This window comes from Myotis myotis, unplaced genomic scaffold, assembly GCF_014108235.1.
Source record: "Myotis myotis isolate mMyoMyo1 unplaced genomic scaffold, mMyoMyo1.p scaffold_m19_p_15, whole genome shotgun sequence".
Classification (NCBI taxonomy): domain Eukaryota; kingdom Metazoa; phylum Chordata; class Mammalia; order Chiroptera; family Vespertilionidae; genus Myotis; species Myotis myotis.
Window position 1 is genome coordinate 48,555,674 of NW_023416319.1, and position 18,762 is coordinate 48,574,435.

Here is an 18,762-nt window from a genome sequence, read left to right on the forward strand (position 1 = left end):
AAGCGGGTAAGATGAAGTCAGGTGGAATTTTAATGAATTGCTATGGGCTGGTTTGTCTGTCTGAAATAGCTGGGGCTCCCCACGGGTTCACTCGCTGGCCAGGTCTCCCGCGGCTCACGCGATGCTCAGGAGAAAGGCTGGGCATGGGAGGGCCCAGGAGGGCCTGCCTTGGAGCGCAGGCTGTGGCGGTTTCAGCTCTTGGAGCAAAACATGAGCCTTGCTCACTCCCCAGGTTCTCCTCTCCTATGAAGCAAAATCCCTAATCCCCTGGGGAGCACAGTGGTCCCCTCACCCCTGAAAGAAGTAGAAGCTCACCACGGCTGGGGACACGGTAGAATAAAGATTATAACCCTTGGGGAGGGGCAAGGGAACATCCAGGGCCCAAGAGCCTATACTGATACCAACCAGAAATCAGCTGCCACTGGGCAAAGGGCAAACGCCCACTGAGGACATGCCTCAGACTGAGGCTGGACCAGGGCCGCACCCCAGGCTGTCCTACTGCTCGGGGAGAAGGAAAGGCACAGAGTGATACCTTCTGTGCTGCAGAAAGCTGCAAGTGGAGGCCAAACACTGAGAAAAACCCTTCAGCACCCCAGTTCCACCCCAAGCACCGGCAGCAGTTGCCCACACTATAGGCATTTGCACCTGTGGGACTCCGAAGGTAAGGACACCAGCACCAAAACTCAAGCCCAGCTCAACTCCTGACAATCAACTCAATGCCCCACAGGAAAGACCTGAAGCAAGTAACAGCACACCCACTTTCCAGTGTGCATACTATATCGCTGTCTCTTCTATTGCACAGCAATGTTTAATATTCAATGAAAAAGACAAAGTCACAAAAGAGAAAGGGAAGAAATAGTCAATAAGTAAGGCAATCAACATAATCAGACTCAGATATAACCCTGCCAGCTAGGGACATTAAAATAACTATGATTAATATGTTAAAGGATCTAGTGAGGAAGGTGGGCAACATGCATGAACAGATGGAGAATCATTTTAGCCAAGAAAAATGATAAGAAAGAATCAAATGGAGATGCTACAAAAAAGGATACCAAAAATAAAGAATTCCTTGATGAACTCAACAGTAAAACTCAGCACTGCTGAGGGCTATGTCAGTGATTGGCCAACAGATTATAGATGTAACACCAAAGAGCAGTCAAGAAAAGAAAAATTAGATAAATTGGAATTCACCAACATCAAAATTTAAAATGTCTGTGCTTCAGAGGACACCATAAAGGAAGTGGAAAACACCCCACACGATGGGAGAAGATAATTGCTGTGGTGGGATGTAAGGTGGCCCAGCCTGGCAGTTCCTCAAATGATTAGACATAAAGTTAACACGACCCAGCAATTCCACTCCTGGGTATATACCCAAGAGAAATGAAAGCATGTCCACATGGAAACTTGTACACAAATGTTTATTGTAGCGTTCTTGATAATGGCCACAAAATGGAAACAACCCAAATGTTCATGGTGAAAAGGTGAACCCACAAAATGTGGCATAGCCATCCAGTGGAATATTATCCTATATAATAAAAGGCTAATATGCAAATTGACCAAACAGCAGAACAACTGGTCGCTATGACGTGTACTGACCACCCGGGGGCAGATGCTCAATGCAGAAGCTGCCCCCTAGTGGTCAGTGCACTCCCACAGGGGGAGCGCCACTCAGTCAGAAGCCCTGAGCTGGGCTCACGGCTGGCCAGCGTAGCAGCGGTGGTGGTGGTGGTGGGAGCCTCTCCCGCCTCTGCAGCAGCGCCTCCCCTAGGGCTGACGGGGAGATAAGTGGGTGGGGAGCTAAAGTGTATGTATGATGTGAGTTTTCTTCAATGGGATGATAAAAATGTTCTAAAAATCAACTGTTCTGATGGTTGTAGAAACCTGTGAATATACTGAAATCCATTGAATCTTAACACTTTAAATGGGTGAGTTGTATGACATGTGAACTATATTTTAATAAATCTGCTTAAAAATCTGTATTAGTAGTCTCACTTTTTTTTTTTTTTTTTTTTTTTTTTTTTGGTACATGTAAGCTCTTTCCTTGGAGTTCCCCTGCTGTTTCTGTGGGAAATGCTGAGATTTGACCTCGTTTTGGAAGTTGTGGTGGTGGGTCTTGGGCATCACCTTTGAAAGCATCTGTCCCAGGTGAAGTCAGCAGAGTGTCTTTAGGCAAAAAGCCTATTCTCAGATGCAGAAGGGAAGCTGCTCTGGCAGGGGAAGGACAGAGTGCCTTGAGGGTTCAAGTTGCTTCCTTGGGATCCAACGAGATGTCCCCATCACAGATTTCAGGATCCCACTCTTTCCCATCAATGCCCTTGCACAAGACGAATCTATTGTGACTGTGAAGTCAGGTGATACTGTAATTAATCCACCTACACAATTAAATTTCTGTCTTATTTTAAGCGATACAGTGAGAGAATCTTATAGAGTTGTAATGGGAGCTTTGTGGTCACACCACAATTTAAAGGACATGAGTTTGTCATTTTCTTTTGGTAAATAATCAAGCATGCTCAGAATGATTCATTCCACGCCACAGTCCTTACGGTCATCACTACTGACATTAACAGCCAAGTGCTGCAGCCACCTGGCCTCCCACGGCACACGCTTCTCTCATCACTTAATCACAGGTGATAGCATGATAAATTGTGGTGTCACTGCATGCCTTACGTGACCAGAATTCCATTTCTCATTGTCAGGTAATTCAGCCTTGCCTTCAAGTCCAAAAGCACAGCCAAACAAATCTCTAAATCCCATCTTTCTGGGGTCATCTCCAGTGTCAATTCTTTATTGGATGGGTCCAAACAGGATCCTGGAACAACACAGTAATTTCATCAGGAGAAGCTCAATATAAAAAAATTATTAACCATAGCATGTGTTTACCTTCTGAGGGAAAAAAGAGAATGCTGAAGAGTAAAGTGTCTCTCCAGTGCCCTCTACTGGTAAAGCTTAATATAATTTCAGGTGGCAATTACATTGTCACAAACGGGGCAGTGGAGGATGATTTACAACTAGAGAAATGGACTCATAAGGTACATTAAGCATTGCTTTCTTATCCAACCTGATGATCTCTGCCATTCAATTAAATATTTAGACCATTTATACTTAACTTGATTGTCAATATAGTTAGACTTAAATTGGCCACCTAGCCATTATTTTCTCTTTGTCCCATCTGCTTTTTGTTCCATTTTTTTTTTTTACTTCCTTTTGGAATGTGCTTTTCCCCCTAAATGATTCTATTTTATCTTTATTATTGACTTAGTAGATTTAATTCTTCATTTTATATTACTAGTGGTTTCTCTGGGGTTTACAATATGTGGTTTAACTTATTACAGATTACCTGCAAATGATACTATACCACTTTACATCTAGTATAAGAATTGGTGGGTCAAACGGCAATTCAATATATAATGTTCTGAGGAAACTTCAAACTGTTTTCCAAAGTAGCTACAAATACCTACATTCCCACCAGCAATGCTTGAGGGTTTCAATTTCTCCACAACTTCACTAACACTTGTCATCATCTGTCTTTTTCATCCTAGTCATTCTAGCAGATACGAATGGTGTCTCTTTGCAGTTTTGATTTGCATCCCCCAGTGACTAACGCTCTTGAGCACATTCTCCCGTGCTTATGAGCCATTTGCATATCTTCTTAGAAGAAAAGTCTATTCAGATCCTTTGCCTGTTTTAAATTGGGTTGTCTTTATTGTTGAGTTGTAAGAGCTCTTTCTATGTTCTAGATACAATGCCTTATCAAAGATGATTTGCAAGTATTTTTTCCATTGTGTGAATTAACTTTTTACTTTCTTAATGGCATCCTTGAAGCATAAAACTTGTACATATGGATGAAGTCCAATTTGTCTATTGCTTTCAAAATGACCATAGGCTTGAATATTCCTCCTCTCTGTTTCAAAAAATAAAATAGAACCAGTTTCTCTGTGGAGAGCTTTGGAGCTCTTGTTTTATGGATTGCTCCCCTTCCAGGGCAAAATCTCCGAGCCGCCCCTCTGGAAGCCAGGCAGGTGGCAGCCCCTGACGTTCGGGGCTCGCTTCTCCTGGTGTGGACCCTGTGCCCCGGAGTGAGCTGGACCAGGGAAGATTAGGGCCCCCATATTCTTGATGCTCTCCCTGGGGTACAGCCTCCATCGTATGGGTGAGGGCTGGGTGAAGAAGGAGCCCTCGTCCTCTCAGCCACACTCCTGCAGAATGTAGCTTCTTCGACGTGAAGGTGGAGGAGACTGGACATTCTTCTGGCCTACCACTCCCCCTCAGAGCAGAGGTGAGGGAAAGCCTCATCTTCTTGGCAGCCCCATCTGCTAAGAAGCTTCCACCAGGCTGAGCTGGAAGTGGGGGAGAGGGAGTTGCTATGTGCCAAGGCCACAGGCTCTTGTTGCTCTTAAGTTTAGTGAATTTTCCTGAATAACTGTTTTTTCATTTGTTCTACACTCTTATGAAAATTTCCAGAGACTTTAAACGGTTTGGCTTTTTAAAATAGTTTTTACCAACTCTGCTTACTTCACAGGGGAGTAGATACATGGAGCTCTTCACACTGCCTCCCACAGGGGGAACTTCACCTTTTATTTGCATCTTTGTATTTAAAGTTGGTGTCTTGTAGACAGTATATGATTGGATCTTGTTTTTTTGTTTATTTTATTCTAGTAGTCTTTGCCTTTTAATTGGTATGTTTAGGCCACTTATACTTAATGTAATTATTGATATGGTTGTGTTTGTATTTACCATCTTGATATTTCTTTTCTATTCATCCCATAGTTATTTATTTCCTTTTCCCTCTTCTTTTGGCTCCTTTTGGACTGAGATTTTAATTATTCCATTTACCTTCTCTGTTGGATTATTAGCTATCATTCTTTTTGTTGCTTTAGGTTTATAGTTTACATCTTAAACTTAACACAGACTACCTTCAAGTGACATGGCACCACTTTACATACAGTGTAAGGACTTCACCGCAATAGACGTTCATTTCTCCCTTACATGGCCTTTGCTCTGCTTTGTCATACTATTGACATGCTATAAACATATATTGTGATTTTAAACAGTCACTTATCTTTTGAATACATTTAAATAATAATGTTAAAAAGTCTCTTGTTTTTACCCACATTGTAACCATTTTCCAATGTCTTCATTCGTTTGTGAAGATGCAGACATCTATCTGGTATAATTTTTTTTTCTGGCCAAAAGACTTCCTTTATATTTCTCATAATACATGTCTTCTGATGATGAATTATCTTGTCTTTGAATATCTGAAAAGTCTTTACTTTGCCTTCATATTTGAAAAATATTTTTGCTGAGTTAGAATTCTAGACTGACAGTTTCTCCTTCCAGTTATGTTGCTCCACTGTCTTCTGGCTTGGATTTCTTTGTTTCCTGGTGAGCAATGTGCTACCGTTTTAATATTTGTTCTTTTTATGTAATGTCTCCTTTTCCCCAATCTCCTTATCACTGATTTTAAGCAACTTGATTATGATGTGATATGAAGTGGTTTTCTTTCTTCACTTCTTGTATTTGGGTTGATTGAATTTACAGGTTTATCGTTTTCAGGAACTTTTATCAATTATTTCTTTGAATATCTTCCTCTTGTATTTTACTCCTCCCTGCCCTTTGGAGGCTCCTCTTACTGGTATTTATACTAATCAGACGAGTTGTCTCACAGCTCATTGATGCCCTGTTCTTTTGGGGGGTTCTTTTCAGTCTCTTTATATTTGCATGTTTCATTTTGAATAGTTTCTAAAATGATGTTCAATTTCATTAATATTTTCTTCTTTTCATTTGCTGTTAATGCCACCCGGTGTATTTTTCATATCAGAAATTTTATTTTTTACCACTAAAGGTCTGATATAGGCCTTTAAAAGGATAATTTCCATGTTTCTTTTTGCCCTACTCATGCTTCCCTCACTCTCTGAACATATGGAATTCAGTTATAATAACTGGTTTTATATCCTTGTCTACCTGTCATCTGTGTCGTGTCTGTTTTAAATAATTTTTCCTCCTCGTTATGGGTTATACACTTCTGCTTCTCTAGATACCCAGCTTATTGGATGTCAGACATTTCAACTTAAGTACTGAATATGTTTGTATTCCTCTAAATACTCATAATCTTTGTCTGGAATGCAGTAAGTTCTTTGGAAACAGTTCAGTTCTTTTGAGCCTGGTTAGAAGAGATCGGAACTCGTTAGTCAAGGACTGAGTTTGCCCACCACCAAGGTCAGACCCTTCTAAGTATTCTCCCTGTTTATTATTGGGGTTTGCAGTCTGGCTGATGGGAACTCAAACTATTTCTGGCCCCTGTGAGCTCTGGGGACTTAGTTCTGCTTGTTCCTTTTTGAGGTCTTTCAGCAGCTGAAGGTAATTTCCTCACACGCGCGCTCATCAGTCTCCAGCTGGAGTTGAGGGAGTCACGCGCACAAGCCTGGAGCCCTCTCTCTGCAGCTTCCTCCTCTCCAGGGCATTCTCTATTCTTGCTTCAGCTCTCTTCTTCCCAGTACTCTGGTCTGAAAGTTCTACCCATCCCTTGGCATCCCAAATCCCCAGCCCTGTCTCGGCAATGCCTGGCTCCAGCTCCCCTTCCCTGCACGGCGACCTGGAAACTTGGGCCAGGCAGTGCGCTCGGCACCTGTAGGGCTCACCTCATTTGCTTTCCTTTCTCAAGAACTCCTGCTCTGCACTGTCTGGCCCACTGTCTGAAAACCGTTTCTTCATATATTTTGTCTTTTTATTTAGTTGTTTAGAGCAGCAGGGTAAATCCTGCTTTTACCCTATCTTGGCCAGAAGAAGTCATCTGCTGTATTGTCTGGAGTGCTTACAAGGAGAATACATCCTCTATTGCTTGAGTAACATACAATGTCAGCACAGGGCTGGGGGAGCCAGATATGGGCGCCCACATTCCCCTCCTGGAGAAAGCAGCCAGCCAGCGGCCCCGGGTGCACCAGAAGAGGACTGTGGGTCAGACCTCAGTCTTCCTCTCCGAGTCAGCCTCACTCTTGAGGGGCAGCAGGCCTCAGGTCTGAGCAGGCAGCATCCTAGACTGTTTCTCTGTCAAAGTGCTCAGTGGCCTTAGGCCTCAAATAGGTTTTGGGCTCACAGGCCCCCTCACTGCACCAGCCCCCAAAACTGTATGGGTGACCGCAGAGCAGCCTGTAGGCTCTGCCAACCCAATGGGAATCAGCTCAGAGGGATTGCCAGGGTGAAGGTTCTACGTGGAGCCCAACGCCCTAGTGTGCGGATGGGGAAACTAAGGCCTTGGGGTGAGGCATCAGGATGTGATCAAAGACAGTGGTCTGAGACCTATCAAGTCAGACCTTGGCTTTCCTGACTCCAGATCCTCCTACTGCACCAAACAAAAAGGTAATTAAAAAGAGAACTGACTTTCGAACACGACATGCCTCAATAGGGGATTGATAAGTACGTCCCTCAACAGAGGCACGCAATCAGCTGTTAGACACAGGAGGCAGACCTCTGTGCTAACAGGCAAAGGTGGTGAAGAGGGCAGGCTACAGAGCAGCAGGTCCAGTGTGATCCTGTTAACATATGTGTGTGTGTGTACATCACACACACACATTTATACAAACAAAAGACCATGGGAGGATCTTGCCAGACGCTGGACATAGTGATCCCCGGGGGAAGTTGGGCTACTAGGAGTTTTCAAATCCTGCTTCCTGTTTTCCTGTGCTGTTGCCACTTCACATTGTGCGTGCATTTTTTTACAATTGAGTAGAAGATCCAGATATTACACCATGACACTCTTACCCAAGATAGGTATATGAGGCCTGGGTAGCCCTGCGCTGGAAGATCAGGACTCACCTGGGATTTGGGAGAGAAAAATAATTCTCTTTTGTCCACCTTACAGGCCTGCAGCCTACAGGAAAGTTGCAGTTCTCAGCTTCAGCCACCAGGGGGAAGCAGGGGATCAGGCGATCCCGCAGGAGGAAAGCCGGGAATTTCTGAGCTGGCCAGGATGTGGCGGGAGCGGGGCCCCACTGTTTAAAGCGGGCTCCACTGTGGGGCAGGGCTGGGGTCAGGTTCCAGGGAGAGGAGGCCCAGTTACATGCCAGGGCAGGGTCCTTTGCCTCAGCACAGAGGGAAACGGAGACAGAAGCCAGAAATGGACAGAGTGTGGGTGCCTGAGGAAGGAAGGGGAAAGTCTTGGGTCTGTCTGGCCCCTGGGGGAGCAGGGAGCCCTCACTCCTGCCACCTGGGTCCTGGGGTTGACAGGTAGGAGGCAGAGCAGAGGGGAAATTGAGGGCCATTTTCAGGGCAGCACAGGCCCAGGTAACAGTCACCGCCTCCGTGGGGGTGCAGTGGCCGACACGGTCTTGAGCACGTCCCAGGTGCAAGCACTTTGCCTCACCTCGTCAGTCCTGAGGCTGACCCTCCGCAGGTGGCAGGCAGCATCATGCCCGTTTCCCAAGGCAGGGAGTCGGGGCCGAGAGCGGAGGCAACTGGCTTAGGGGGACTGTGGGTCCTTGCCAGGTCCCGGACATACGAGGCAGGACTTGGACCCCAAATGGCCCCACGGGCTGCAGGGCCGCCCCAACCTCAAGGGGTGACCAGAGGTGGAAGTGTGGGATGTTGAGAAGGTGTAGGGAGGGTGCTGCTCGGCTCTCAGCATGGGGCGTGTGGGGTGGGGAGAAAGCCCCTCTGCTTCCTGGACCAAGAGGGAGGAGGTGGGAGGGCGGCTGACCTGAGTCCAGGTGCTGGAGGCTGTGGCCAGTCGAGGAGGACAAGAATGAGCGAGCGTCCAGGAGAGAAGGTGCAGGTGCCAGGCCTGGTCGCCCCGGAGGCAGTGGAGGCAGGAGCGACTGGGGTTGGGGGCTGGGTTGGGGGCTATGTTGATTCTGGCTTCCACACAGGCCTGCAGACCCACCACGGGGCTTGGACTAGTTGGTTTTGGGCTCTGAGTGACAGCAGAGGCTGGCCGGTCAGGCTGGGCAGGTGTGAGGGCCCAGGGCAGAGTGGAGGGCTGAGGGCAGGCATAGTAGGTGTGTATGAGTGTGGGGCAGGGGCGGGGCCAGCACAGGGCCTCTATCATCTCTGATAAATGGGGGGTTTGGAGGGGCCTTTGTCCCACGACAGGCTGCTCCTGGCTCTGGCCAGAGCCCTGGGGAACAGCCAGAGAGAGGCCTGACTCCAGAGGCGGCGAGCCTCCCCCAGCTGGTGGCCCCTTGGTCTCAGCTCCTCCAGTCCCTTCTCCCCCTCTCTGGCCGGGGAGCTGGGTCAGGGCATCTGGGCGGAGGGGCTGATGCCACGCACTGGGCTGGCCCCAGAAGCGCCATAACGTTTGCCCAAGGCCTGCACAGGTTCCTGGGAACCACTGGGCGTCTCGTCAGGATCAGGAACAGCTCGGAGCTGGGAGCTGGGGCGCAACAGGGGACCCCAGCTGTCAGTCTTCCGTATCAGGCCTCTCCCGGGCCTCAGTTTCTCCACCTGTCACGTTGGCATATTGTTCCCTGCCCTGGCTCCTGCCAGGACTGTTAGGAGGGCACAGGAGAGACTTGGGCCTGGGATGGGACTAAGCACAGAGCCAGAGGGCCACCCGGGCCCAGCCTGGGGCGTGAGGAACTGCAGGGTGGGTGGGAAGGGAAGCAGCCACACGGAACATCTGGGTGCAGGCGCTGCCTGTGGTCACTGTAGCCGCAGGTGCGTCCCGATGGCCCGATGTCAGAGAAGGACACAGGCTCATCACATGTCAGGAAGGGGTGGTGGCGGGAGCCTGGCCTGGGGCACAGGAGGGGCCCTGCTCCTGCTGCTCTGGCGCTGAGGAGCAGGGGTGGGTGAGCGCTGCGCCCTCTCCCGCAGGCCTGGGCCTGGCATGGTTGCCCTTCTCTGTGTCGGGAGCAGGCGCCAGGGGCTCCTTATACCAAGGCCTTTGTGCGTTAGAGCGGCCTGTCCCTCCAGAGCACCTCAGCCCCGGGCTTCATTCCTCACCTCCCCTCGGCACCCCTGGGAGCAGGAGCTGCCTGGGCCCCGCCCAGGTCCGCCTCAGACTGCACTGAGTGGGAACTGGGGTTCAGATCCGGGCTCGGTCCCTGCCTGCGGGGTGCCCTCCTCGCCCTTACTCACTGGGGCCTCGACTTCATTCCGACAGAAATATGGGGTGGGTGTCAGTTTCGAAGGAAGGCGGGTGTGGGCCCATCGCTGGGCCGTCCTCCCTGGGTCCCCTGACACCCCTTTCGGTGGCGGACTCTGCTCTCTCCCAGCCCTCAGCGCTGGCAGCCTCTGGACATGGACATTAAGTCCGACCGGAAACCCTTCCTGTCCAGGGGAATGACTGGTTTCCACGGCTCTGGGAGATGTCGAAATGCAGGCTGTGTTTGCCTTGGGTTTGGTTTTTTTTCCACGGAAAACAAAACAAGCACAGGGGCCCCTGCACACTGACACGCAAGGGCAGATGAGCGAGCGTGAACCTGGGGCCTCAGCCCAGCACACAGTGGGCACTCGGCAAACCTGGCACACAGTGGGTGCTCAGTGAGCCCAGGGGTCCCGGGTGGGAAGCCCACTCCCCCTCTGACTTCCTGTGTGATCTCTGGCAAGGCTTCTTCTGCCTGAGCCACAAGCAGTGGGAGCAGGAGATCCACTGCCCCTGGCTCCCGGGTGCCAAGCGTGCACCGCGCCTCGTGCTCCCTGGGCCATCTTGTCTGCACCCTAACCCCGCGGAAGCTGGGGCTCGGAGGCGAGGATCTGCCACCTCACACAGCCGGGGCAGGTCTTGGGGACAGGGTCCACTGAGACAGACCCTGCTCTGTCCTCAGCCTGTCCCTGGAGGGCAGCCCCTTCCTGGCCCCTGGCAGTGTCTGCGGAGCAGCAGGGCAGGTGATTATCCTCTCCGCCTCCCACTGTGTGTGGGCTGAGTCCCCTCACCGCTCACGGCCTGGCCAGCTGACGCCACCTGCCTTCAGACCTGGCCCAGCGCCTTGCACACGCCTGAGGGGAGGCCGCAGAGGCGTGTCCTCCCTTTGTGCCCATAAGCAGGAAAGGGCTGGTGGCTTCCAGACTCGCTGTGCACCCCAAGGGAGACAAGGGGTCCTGCTCCGGGGTCTCTGTTCCTGCCCCTGCCGCCTCCCCCATCCCAAGGCCTCCCATCTTGTTTCTCTGCGCCATCTCAGAGGCTGAACTCAGGAGCTGGCCCGCAGACATGGTGTGATCTGTACACTACGTAAATATTTAGCAAACTAGTTGCCAAAATTAAAATGGACAATTTCACACAAGAACCTGCATTTCCAGCCTCCCTCCCCCCACCACACACTCTGGGCAGTACACTTGCGGCACCACTGGCTGGAGCCCAAGGTGCGATGCCCCCCAGTGAGGCTGCCCCGCCCACCTGCCTCCACACGATGTTGATGTCACCGTCACCCCCACGGGACCACGAGGAACCACGGCAAAGCCCGGTGCTCCTCAGCCGTGCCCGTCAGACTAACCAGGGCTTTAAGAACCCGAGGACATGTCCAGGCCGGTATCGCAGGGTCTCCGGTGAGAACAAGGCCCCGTAGGTGCTTCTGTGAGCAGCAAGGCTGGGGATGCGCAGTGTCTGGTCCTGGGCTGGAGACTCCGGATGCAGGTCGCTTTGCGTGGCTCCTGAGCCGCTGAGCGTGGCTTCCTGTCTGTGGCCCCAGCAAAGCCCACCATGTGACAGCCCAGCCCCTCCGGGACTTGCTCAAAAGGACCCTCGTTCCTTTGCCTGACTCCCCAGGAGGCCAGGGACACAGCGCTTTGCGGACTGGGATGCCCAGCGTCAGAGGCCCCAACCCCAGCTTTGGCGCGAGGGCCAGTGTGAGCAGGGGCGCAGGGCCCAGGGCGCCCGCCAGCTCTGCTCCCGGGAAGATTCGCTCCTATATATGGTCACCGGGAGTCCCATCGCCCAGCTAACGTGTGACCTAATGTGCCAACAATCTCGCCAGACTGGGGAGGGCTCTCGCCCAGAGAGAGTGTCCCCATGGGGCAGAGGGGCTGGGAGGAGGCACAGCAGTGGGTGGAGGCAGGGCACAGAGGGTGGACCCAGGCCCGCAAGTCCCTCCCTCCCCCTCGGCCCAGAATCTGTGAAAGCGCCCAGCTCCCCACTGATGTCTGTGTAAACAAGGAAAGCCAGGAGCCGCTCCGGCCTTTAAAGTCCTTTAATGCCGCAGGAAAAGACCATGTTTCTATGGGCGAGCTGCATACAGAGTCTCCAGGAATAAGGCACACAACGGAATGCCATCCCGAGGGCGACCCTCGGAGAGTCAGGAGCCTTGCCGTGCTCTCCGAGCTGGGCCCACGGGCCATTTGTCTCTTTAGCTGGACACACACGCATTAATGGGTACAGACATGGACAGGTCACCCCACGGGAGTGAGGAGGTGAGCGGCGAGGCCGCTGCCACCAGCCCCGGGGCACCTCCCGCACGGCAGGGTTAGTTGTTGCGCTGGGCTACAATGTAGTGATGTGGGTTAAATACTCACGTAGAATAGGCTCAAGTCTATGAGACGTTGGAGGGCAAGTGAGGGCTCTGGTTGACAAACCCAAGTTCTACGAGCCTGGGGCTCCGAGGCCTGGCTCAGACGGCCACCGAGAGGGCTGTGAAGACTGCCTCCCTTCCTCTCGCCCGCCCTCCAGGGCCCTGCTGGCCGGGCCTTCCCCAGGCCAAGGCCACAGGGGGCTAGTTAGTCACATGCCCCTTCCTCCCCTAGCCCACCTCCTTGCCCCCTACTAAACTAGTAACCATAATAACGAGAGAATAATAAGAAGGTGCAAGGGAACGGATTACAATGCTGTTTGTTACCCTCAGCCGAGGAGGCTCAAAGGGGTCACCATCCCCCTTTCACTACATACGTAAGAATAGCTTCCCTTAAAAAGGCAATACTTTCCAGATACACATATGTATAAATACAGGACAGACACATATCACTGAGTCCAAGCACTGGGGTAATATGCTGGCTACTTAATACTGATATTTTCATCCAAGGAAAACAACACAGATAGCAACAATATGGCTTAAAGAATTGCAAAGGTGTTTTTTTTCCTCGTCAGAATTATGTACCAACTTCATAAAATATTCTATGGAGACAATATTTCCTTCTTAATGTAGTTCAGCTGCATACTTTTTACAGACCAAAGTATAGTAAAAAAAAAAAAAAAAAAAATCAAACGAAAAAAACCCAGGAGAGAAAAGTTCTCACCATAAATATTTTCTCGCACCTCAACAAGAAGGTTTGCAAAATACTTCCAGACATTTTGTTTTATTCTATTGCCCTCCCGAAAGCTCTGAAGTTTTGAAAATGCCTCTTTTTGTTTGTTTTTGTTTTATGTCAAAAATCAAACGATTATTTTTTTCTTTTCTTTTCTTTTTTTAAAAAGGCCTTCAAATATATACAGACAGAAATCACCGTGAGGATTTTTCAGGAGAAGGTAACAAGTTCAGTGTTGTGAGGATAATTGGTAACTATGCAGAAATTTTAACATCTATGATTTTTTTCAAAATACACAAATAGTATTTTTTCTTTTAAAAAAGGAATTCTGTGTCAAGTATAACTCAAAATAAATACAAATTCACAAGTAGAACTACTGAATACTTCAAATGGGGTAAACACTGTTCTCTCCCAGCTACGTCACTAGACCTACTAACTGCAAGCGATTGTCCCTTTTGAACGTACTAAACCACACACTTGCTCGTCCCCTGGGCTCCCAGGCCTCTGAGCACTTCATTCCCACAGCAGCCAGCCTGGGATCAGAGGCTTTTGCTGACCAAGTTCTGCCAGAACAATACGGGGGGGGGGGGGGGTGCAGAGGGCCCAGCCCCCCGTGGCCAGCTGGGCACAGATGGCAGGGGCAATGGCTGCCAGCTGGACAAGCCCAGGGGGAAGGTCACTTTGGGGTGATAGCCCATCTCCTGTGGCCCGTGGAAAGCCCTGGCCTCCGGCAGCCTGGAGTCCCGGCTCTTTTAGGGTACGGGCTCCCCCACCTCTGCAGCAGACTTGGTGGGTCCCACTGTGGGGCCAGGTCCCTGGGAGAGTTGGGGCCGGGTGCTGGCAGCGGACAAGCACACTGCCCACCGCTGGGAGCATTACCTGTGGCTGCGCACTAGGATGACTGGCAGTGACAGCGTCTCTTCGGGCACAGTGCCTCCTGCCAGGGCGACTCCGCTCACCCGGGCCCGGTGGGGACAGCCGGAAACAGCTGGGCAGGTCCTCCACCGTGGCATTCCCAGTGGGTGGGAGGGTGGCCACAGCCAGCGGCCAGGCATGGCTGCTGTGGGTAGGAGGGAGGCAGCTTTGGGGCTCAGGTTGGAGCAAATACCCCCCTTTCATGTACTCAGAGGCCACGACCCCCTGAAATCTACTCTGCAGCCCCCCTGGCTTCAAACACACTCACTCCATCTTCTCCACTTGCTCCCTGGACCCCTGGTTCACTTGACTGTAACTCCTCAGCTGTACAAACATTTTCATTTGAAAACAAAGGCACTGGACCCCGGCTGGGTGTCCCTGAGCCGCGGTAAACACTGGATTTCAGGCCCATTTCGTGGTCTGACTTTTTCCCACAGAGGCATCATGTTGGGGCAAAATCAAGTGAGTCGGTCCTGCCAACCAGCTTTCTCCCTGTCCCTGGGAGAAAGGAAGGACGCAGGACAATAGAAACAGGCTCCTCCCTGAAGAGGGTGGTCCTCCCGCTGCCGGACAGTGTCTCCCTGCTCCCCCGGGGGGCGGGGTTCTGCAGCGTGGCTTGGGGTTGCCCCGTGAGAGGTGGAGGGGGACCCTTCTCCTTCACTTTTGCAGGGGTGGGGACCACAGGCAGGGGTGGGGACCACAGGCAGGGATGGGGACCACAGGCAGGGATGGGGCTGGCACCCTTGGCTTGACTGCAGTGATGGACTGATGGGGGGTGTGAGTGTAGAACCTGGTGACACTCTCCAAATTCAGTCCTGTGCCCAGAAGGCGCCCCCCACCCCCGCTTACTAGTGTCACTCACTGACCTCATGGGGAAACTGAGGCCCGGAGACTCGAAGTCCTCCCCAGGTTCCATACTTTGTCAGCGGCAGGGTCAGCACTTGAACAGAGGTCTCCAGCCTGCCAGGCCCATGCCCTTCGGCCACGGCGGCTGCCGCATGGCCCTACCACCTCCATCGGGGATGGGCCGGGGGTGGGAGGTGAAGAAGGAAGGGAATGGGCTGGCCAATCCAAGCACATGGGGAAAGTGTGTGGTGGGGGAGGTGATGCCTGGTGTGCCCCAGGCCACACCTGGGGACTCTGTCCGACATTCACTGCCGCCCCGTCCCTGACCTCTGGGTCTTTGGGGAGGGGGGTGCAGAACCCGGGTGTAATACCAGTGACGTCAGAGGCAGTCAGGTTTGGGGCTCAAAGTGGGCAAGGGGCAGAGAGGCTCACTCCCAGCAGCCGCTAGACCAGGCCTCAGCTGGCCATGACTGCTGACCTGAACGGGACACAGAAATGGGGCTCTGTGAGGGTGCTGTGCGCACGGGGCAGCCTGGAAGGCTCTGGGGAGGAGAAGGCGCGGCTGGTCTTGGGGAGACAACCCCCACAGGCTTTGGGATTCACAGTAAATTTAGTGCACTTGTGGCCAATGCAAGGCTGCTCACCAAAGAGGACAGAGGAGGAGAGCCTGCAGGGGACCCCGAGGGCTTTGTGGGTCCTGTGCATCCACCCCTGCTCGCCCCCAGCCCCCCCACAGACTCAGCCCACCTGGAGAGTCCCAGAGACCCCGCCTTCTGCGGGGCAGCTATGTCAGTAACACTGTTTGTCAACACACATGAGACAAGAACCTAAGACCCCCTGCCCAGACCCGCATGCCTGTGAGGACACCCCCACACACACGGGGACACGCAGCAACACGGACGAACACAGGCGGTCTTCTCTGGCTGGCGGAGGCGGCGGGCGGTCATTGCACTCGGCGGCAGTAGTAGCCCAGCACCTTGCACTTCTCGCACAGGTGCTGGGGGTGCTCCTTGCTCTGGTCGGACACGTCCAGGCCATCCGGCTTCTCCAGGGGCCTCTGCAGAGAGGAAGTGGGAAGAGGGCTCAAGGTGGGGAGACCCAGGGGCAGCAAGAGACAGAGAATGAAGCCGGAAAGAGAGAAGGCGAGAGAGGGTGAGACAGGAGGAGCGAGACATACACAGAGCGAGCCCAGAGGGAGTGTGCTGTGGCCACAGAGGTTGCTTCCCTAGGCACCAGGGCCCTTCCTGCCTCTTGCTGTCCCCAGAGGCACAGGCTGGGGCCTTGGGCTGGGCCAGGGCTGGGGGAGAGGGTCCTATACCCAGAGCCCGGGTCTGGACACCCTTTGCCATTCCCCAGTACCCTCTGTAACCTCTGAGCAGCCACCGCCAGAAGCTCACAAAAACCTGGGATAGAGGCAAGACAGGTGCACAGACATTATGCAGATAAGGGAACCGAGGCCCCGAGCCAGGGAGACCCCAGCCCACACCTCCGGCCTCCCTGCACCCAGCGCTTCTTCCCCGGATGCTGTCATTCCCGTGCCTCCGCGTGTGGCCTCGGGACTCCAGCAGAGTTTAACCTGGACACGGTCGCAACTCTTCAGGTCTGAGGGAATGAGCCCTCAGCTCTGTGAGGGGTCGGCAGCCGGTGCTCTGGATCCCCCACTTCCCAGGGCCAGGCACGCCATCTGCCATGTCTGCTGAGGGTCTACATGAGCGGAATCTCCTGGTTTCCTAACAGGGAAACTGAGGCCCAGAGCAGGGAGCTGACCTGTCAGGCCTATAATGCTGCTCACTCACTGTGCGACCTCAGGGAGCCTCAGTTTCCATGTCTGTAAAGTGGGCCATCGTCACACCTCATTTGCAGGGCACCGGGAGGATTCGGAGGTCTTGGTGTTTGTAAACCGAGCAGCGTAGGCACCTTTCTGTTACCAGGGGCACGTCCCTGCTCCCTCTCCCCGCCCTCCTCCCTGGCCTCACAGCCAGACAAGCCTGGTCTCCTTGGAAGGTTTATGGATGCTACTAGGCGTGTTCCCGAGCAGTTCCTTGGCACAGCCCTGACCCAGAGCCCTGCCTGCAGAAGGGTCCCCTGCAGGGATCTGGGGGGAAGCTGGCCAGGGCGGGGAGTCTTAGGGCCATTGACCATGACCCAGGATGGTCCTGGGAGGACAGTGAAGGTGAGCGCTGCCCCTGGCTAGACCGCAAGCCACTCAAAGGTAAAATATTGCCATTTTCTGCCCAATGATGCAGCGCCTGGCCCCGAGGTGGCACTCAGAGCGAGCAGTCGGGGATGGAGAGGCAGAGGGCTCTGGGAGATGCGCGTAGGAACCGTGGGTGGGCAGGGTTAGGATCCAGGGGCAGGAAGCCCATCCCTGTGCTTCCAGGCCTGAAGCCACACAGGACGGACTGGAAAAAGGATGGGAGCATTGACCTCACCGCCAGGGGCTTACAGATGACCAGCTTTCCTGGCCAGAGAAGAGTTTGTCCCCAGGGCACCTGGGCTGGAGCACAAGCTCTGCTGTATGCGAGCCGAGCGACCTTGAGCAGCCACCCGACCTCCCTCCGACCCTCCATTCCCCATCTGTAAAAGGGGATGTTACAACAGGTTTCTCATGAGATGCTGTTCCAACTCAACGAAGACCAGGAATAGAAAGAGATGGCGCATAGACGCTATTCATGCTGCCGCCGCTGATGATGATGGTGATAAATGGAAGGGGGACAGCTGGTAGAGTCAATACAAGTTGAAGCCAGGATTCCAAGCTGAAAGGCCCAGGCAGGTCCCATCCCCTGCGCCGCCCCCCTGCCCCCCCCCCCCCGACATCTCCACAAACACCTACTCCATCTCCATGGCCTACAAGCCCCGAGGGCTGGGAGTTCCCTGTAGGCCCGCTGAGCTCACTGCCTGAGCTGTAAGAAGGGCTTCCCGATCTTGCACTGACACCCAGGTCCCTGTACCCCCATCCTAGTGATCCCGGCCACACAGGGGTCACACAGAAGTCTCCCATCCCCTGACCAAACTCAGCCTGGTTCCACTCCCTGCCCCCCTCTTCATGCTGGCCAGGGCCCCTTCCCTGAATGGGTCTTCCAGGTGGGGCCAGAGAGGCAGAGGAAGCAGGCCGACACCCCCTTGCTCCCATGGTCTACACTTTGCAAAGTGCTGCCACATAAATCATGGCACCTGACCTCAGCCTTCCTGTGAGGGGCAGATCACCACCTGCCTCACAAATGAGGAAACGGAGGACCAGGACATCACGGGTCTCACCCAGGGGCCCGCAGCTTCACCTCTTCACCAAGGGCTGGTGGCCAAGATCTTTCTCCTCTAGAACCTCAACTTGCCCTTCTGTAACTGGGGGTGGGGAGGGGTGGGGGGGGAGGTTAGTAACATTGGCTGTATGTGTGATGGAGACAGCACTAAATGAGGTCACTTTATAACCATCAAGAGCTCTGCAAGACTTGTTGCTGTGTGACCTTTAGCAAGTCACTTAACCTCTCTGTGCCTCAATTTTCTCCTCTGTAAAACTGGGCTAATAAGAGGGCCCACTTGATAGGGTTGTTGGGAAGAATAAAAAGCTAATATATGCAAAATTGTTAAGACAGTGCCTGGTACATGAAAAGCAAAGTGCTGGCCAGTACTAATATCATATATTATTACCATTAGTGCTATATAGGGCTGGGGGCGGGCTGGGAGCAGGGGAGCCAGCTGAGTCCCGAACCACCCCTGCAACACCCTCTCGGTCCCCCTTGCTGTGATCCTATCAGTGCCCTTCCCGCCTCTGCTGTTCCCCCTCCCATGGGTCCTGGCTCAGCCCCGTGTGGGTGAAGGAGCAGGGAAGCTGTC

The 18,762-nt window shown here is 52.8% G+C and overlaps 1 protein-coding gene across 2 annotated transcripts in view; it reads right to left on the bottom strand.

Annotated features, from left to right (window-relative positions):
- Positions 1 to 12,104: 12,104 nt before the first annotated feature.
- The window catches only part of ZCCHC24 (zinc finger CCHC-type containing 24), a 59,935-nt gene continuing 53,277 nt past the window's right edge, over positions 12,105 to 18,762 (bottom strand). The window contains exon 5 of one of the 2 annotated variants that reach the window (XM_036337254.1): positions 12,105 to 15,985. In XM_036337254.1, the coding sequence (XP_036193147.1) occupies positions 15,718 to 15,985 (268 nt within the window). In that variant the 3' untranslated portion in view covers positions 12,105 to 15,717. The remainder of the gene's footprint in view (positions 15,986 to 18,762) is intronic. The other variant, XM_036337255.1, reaches the window with a different exon arrangement.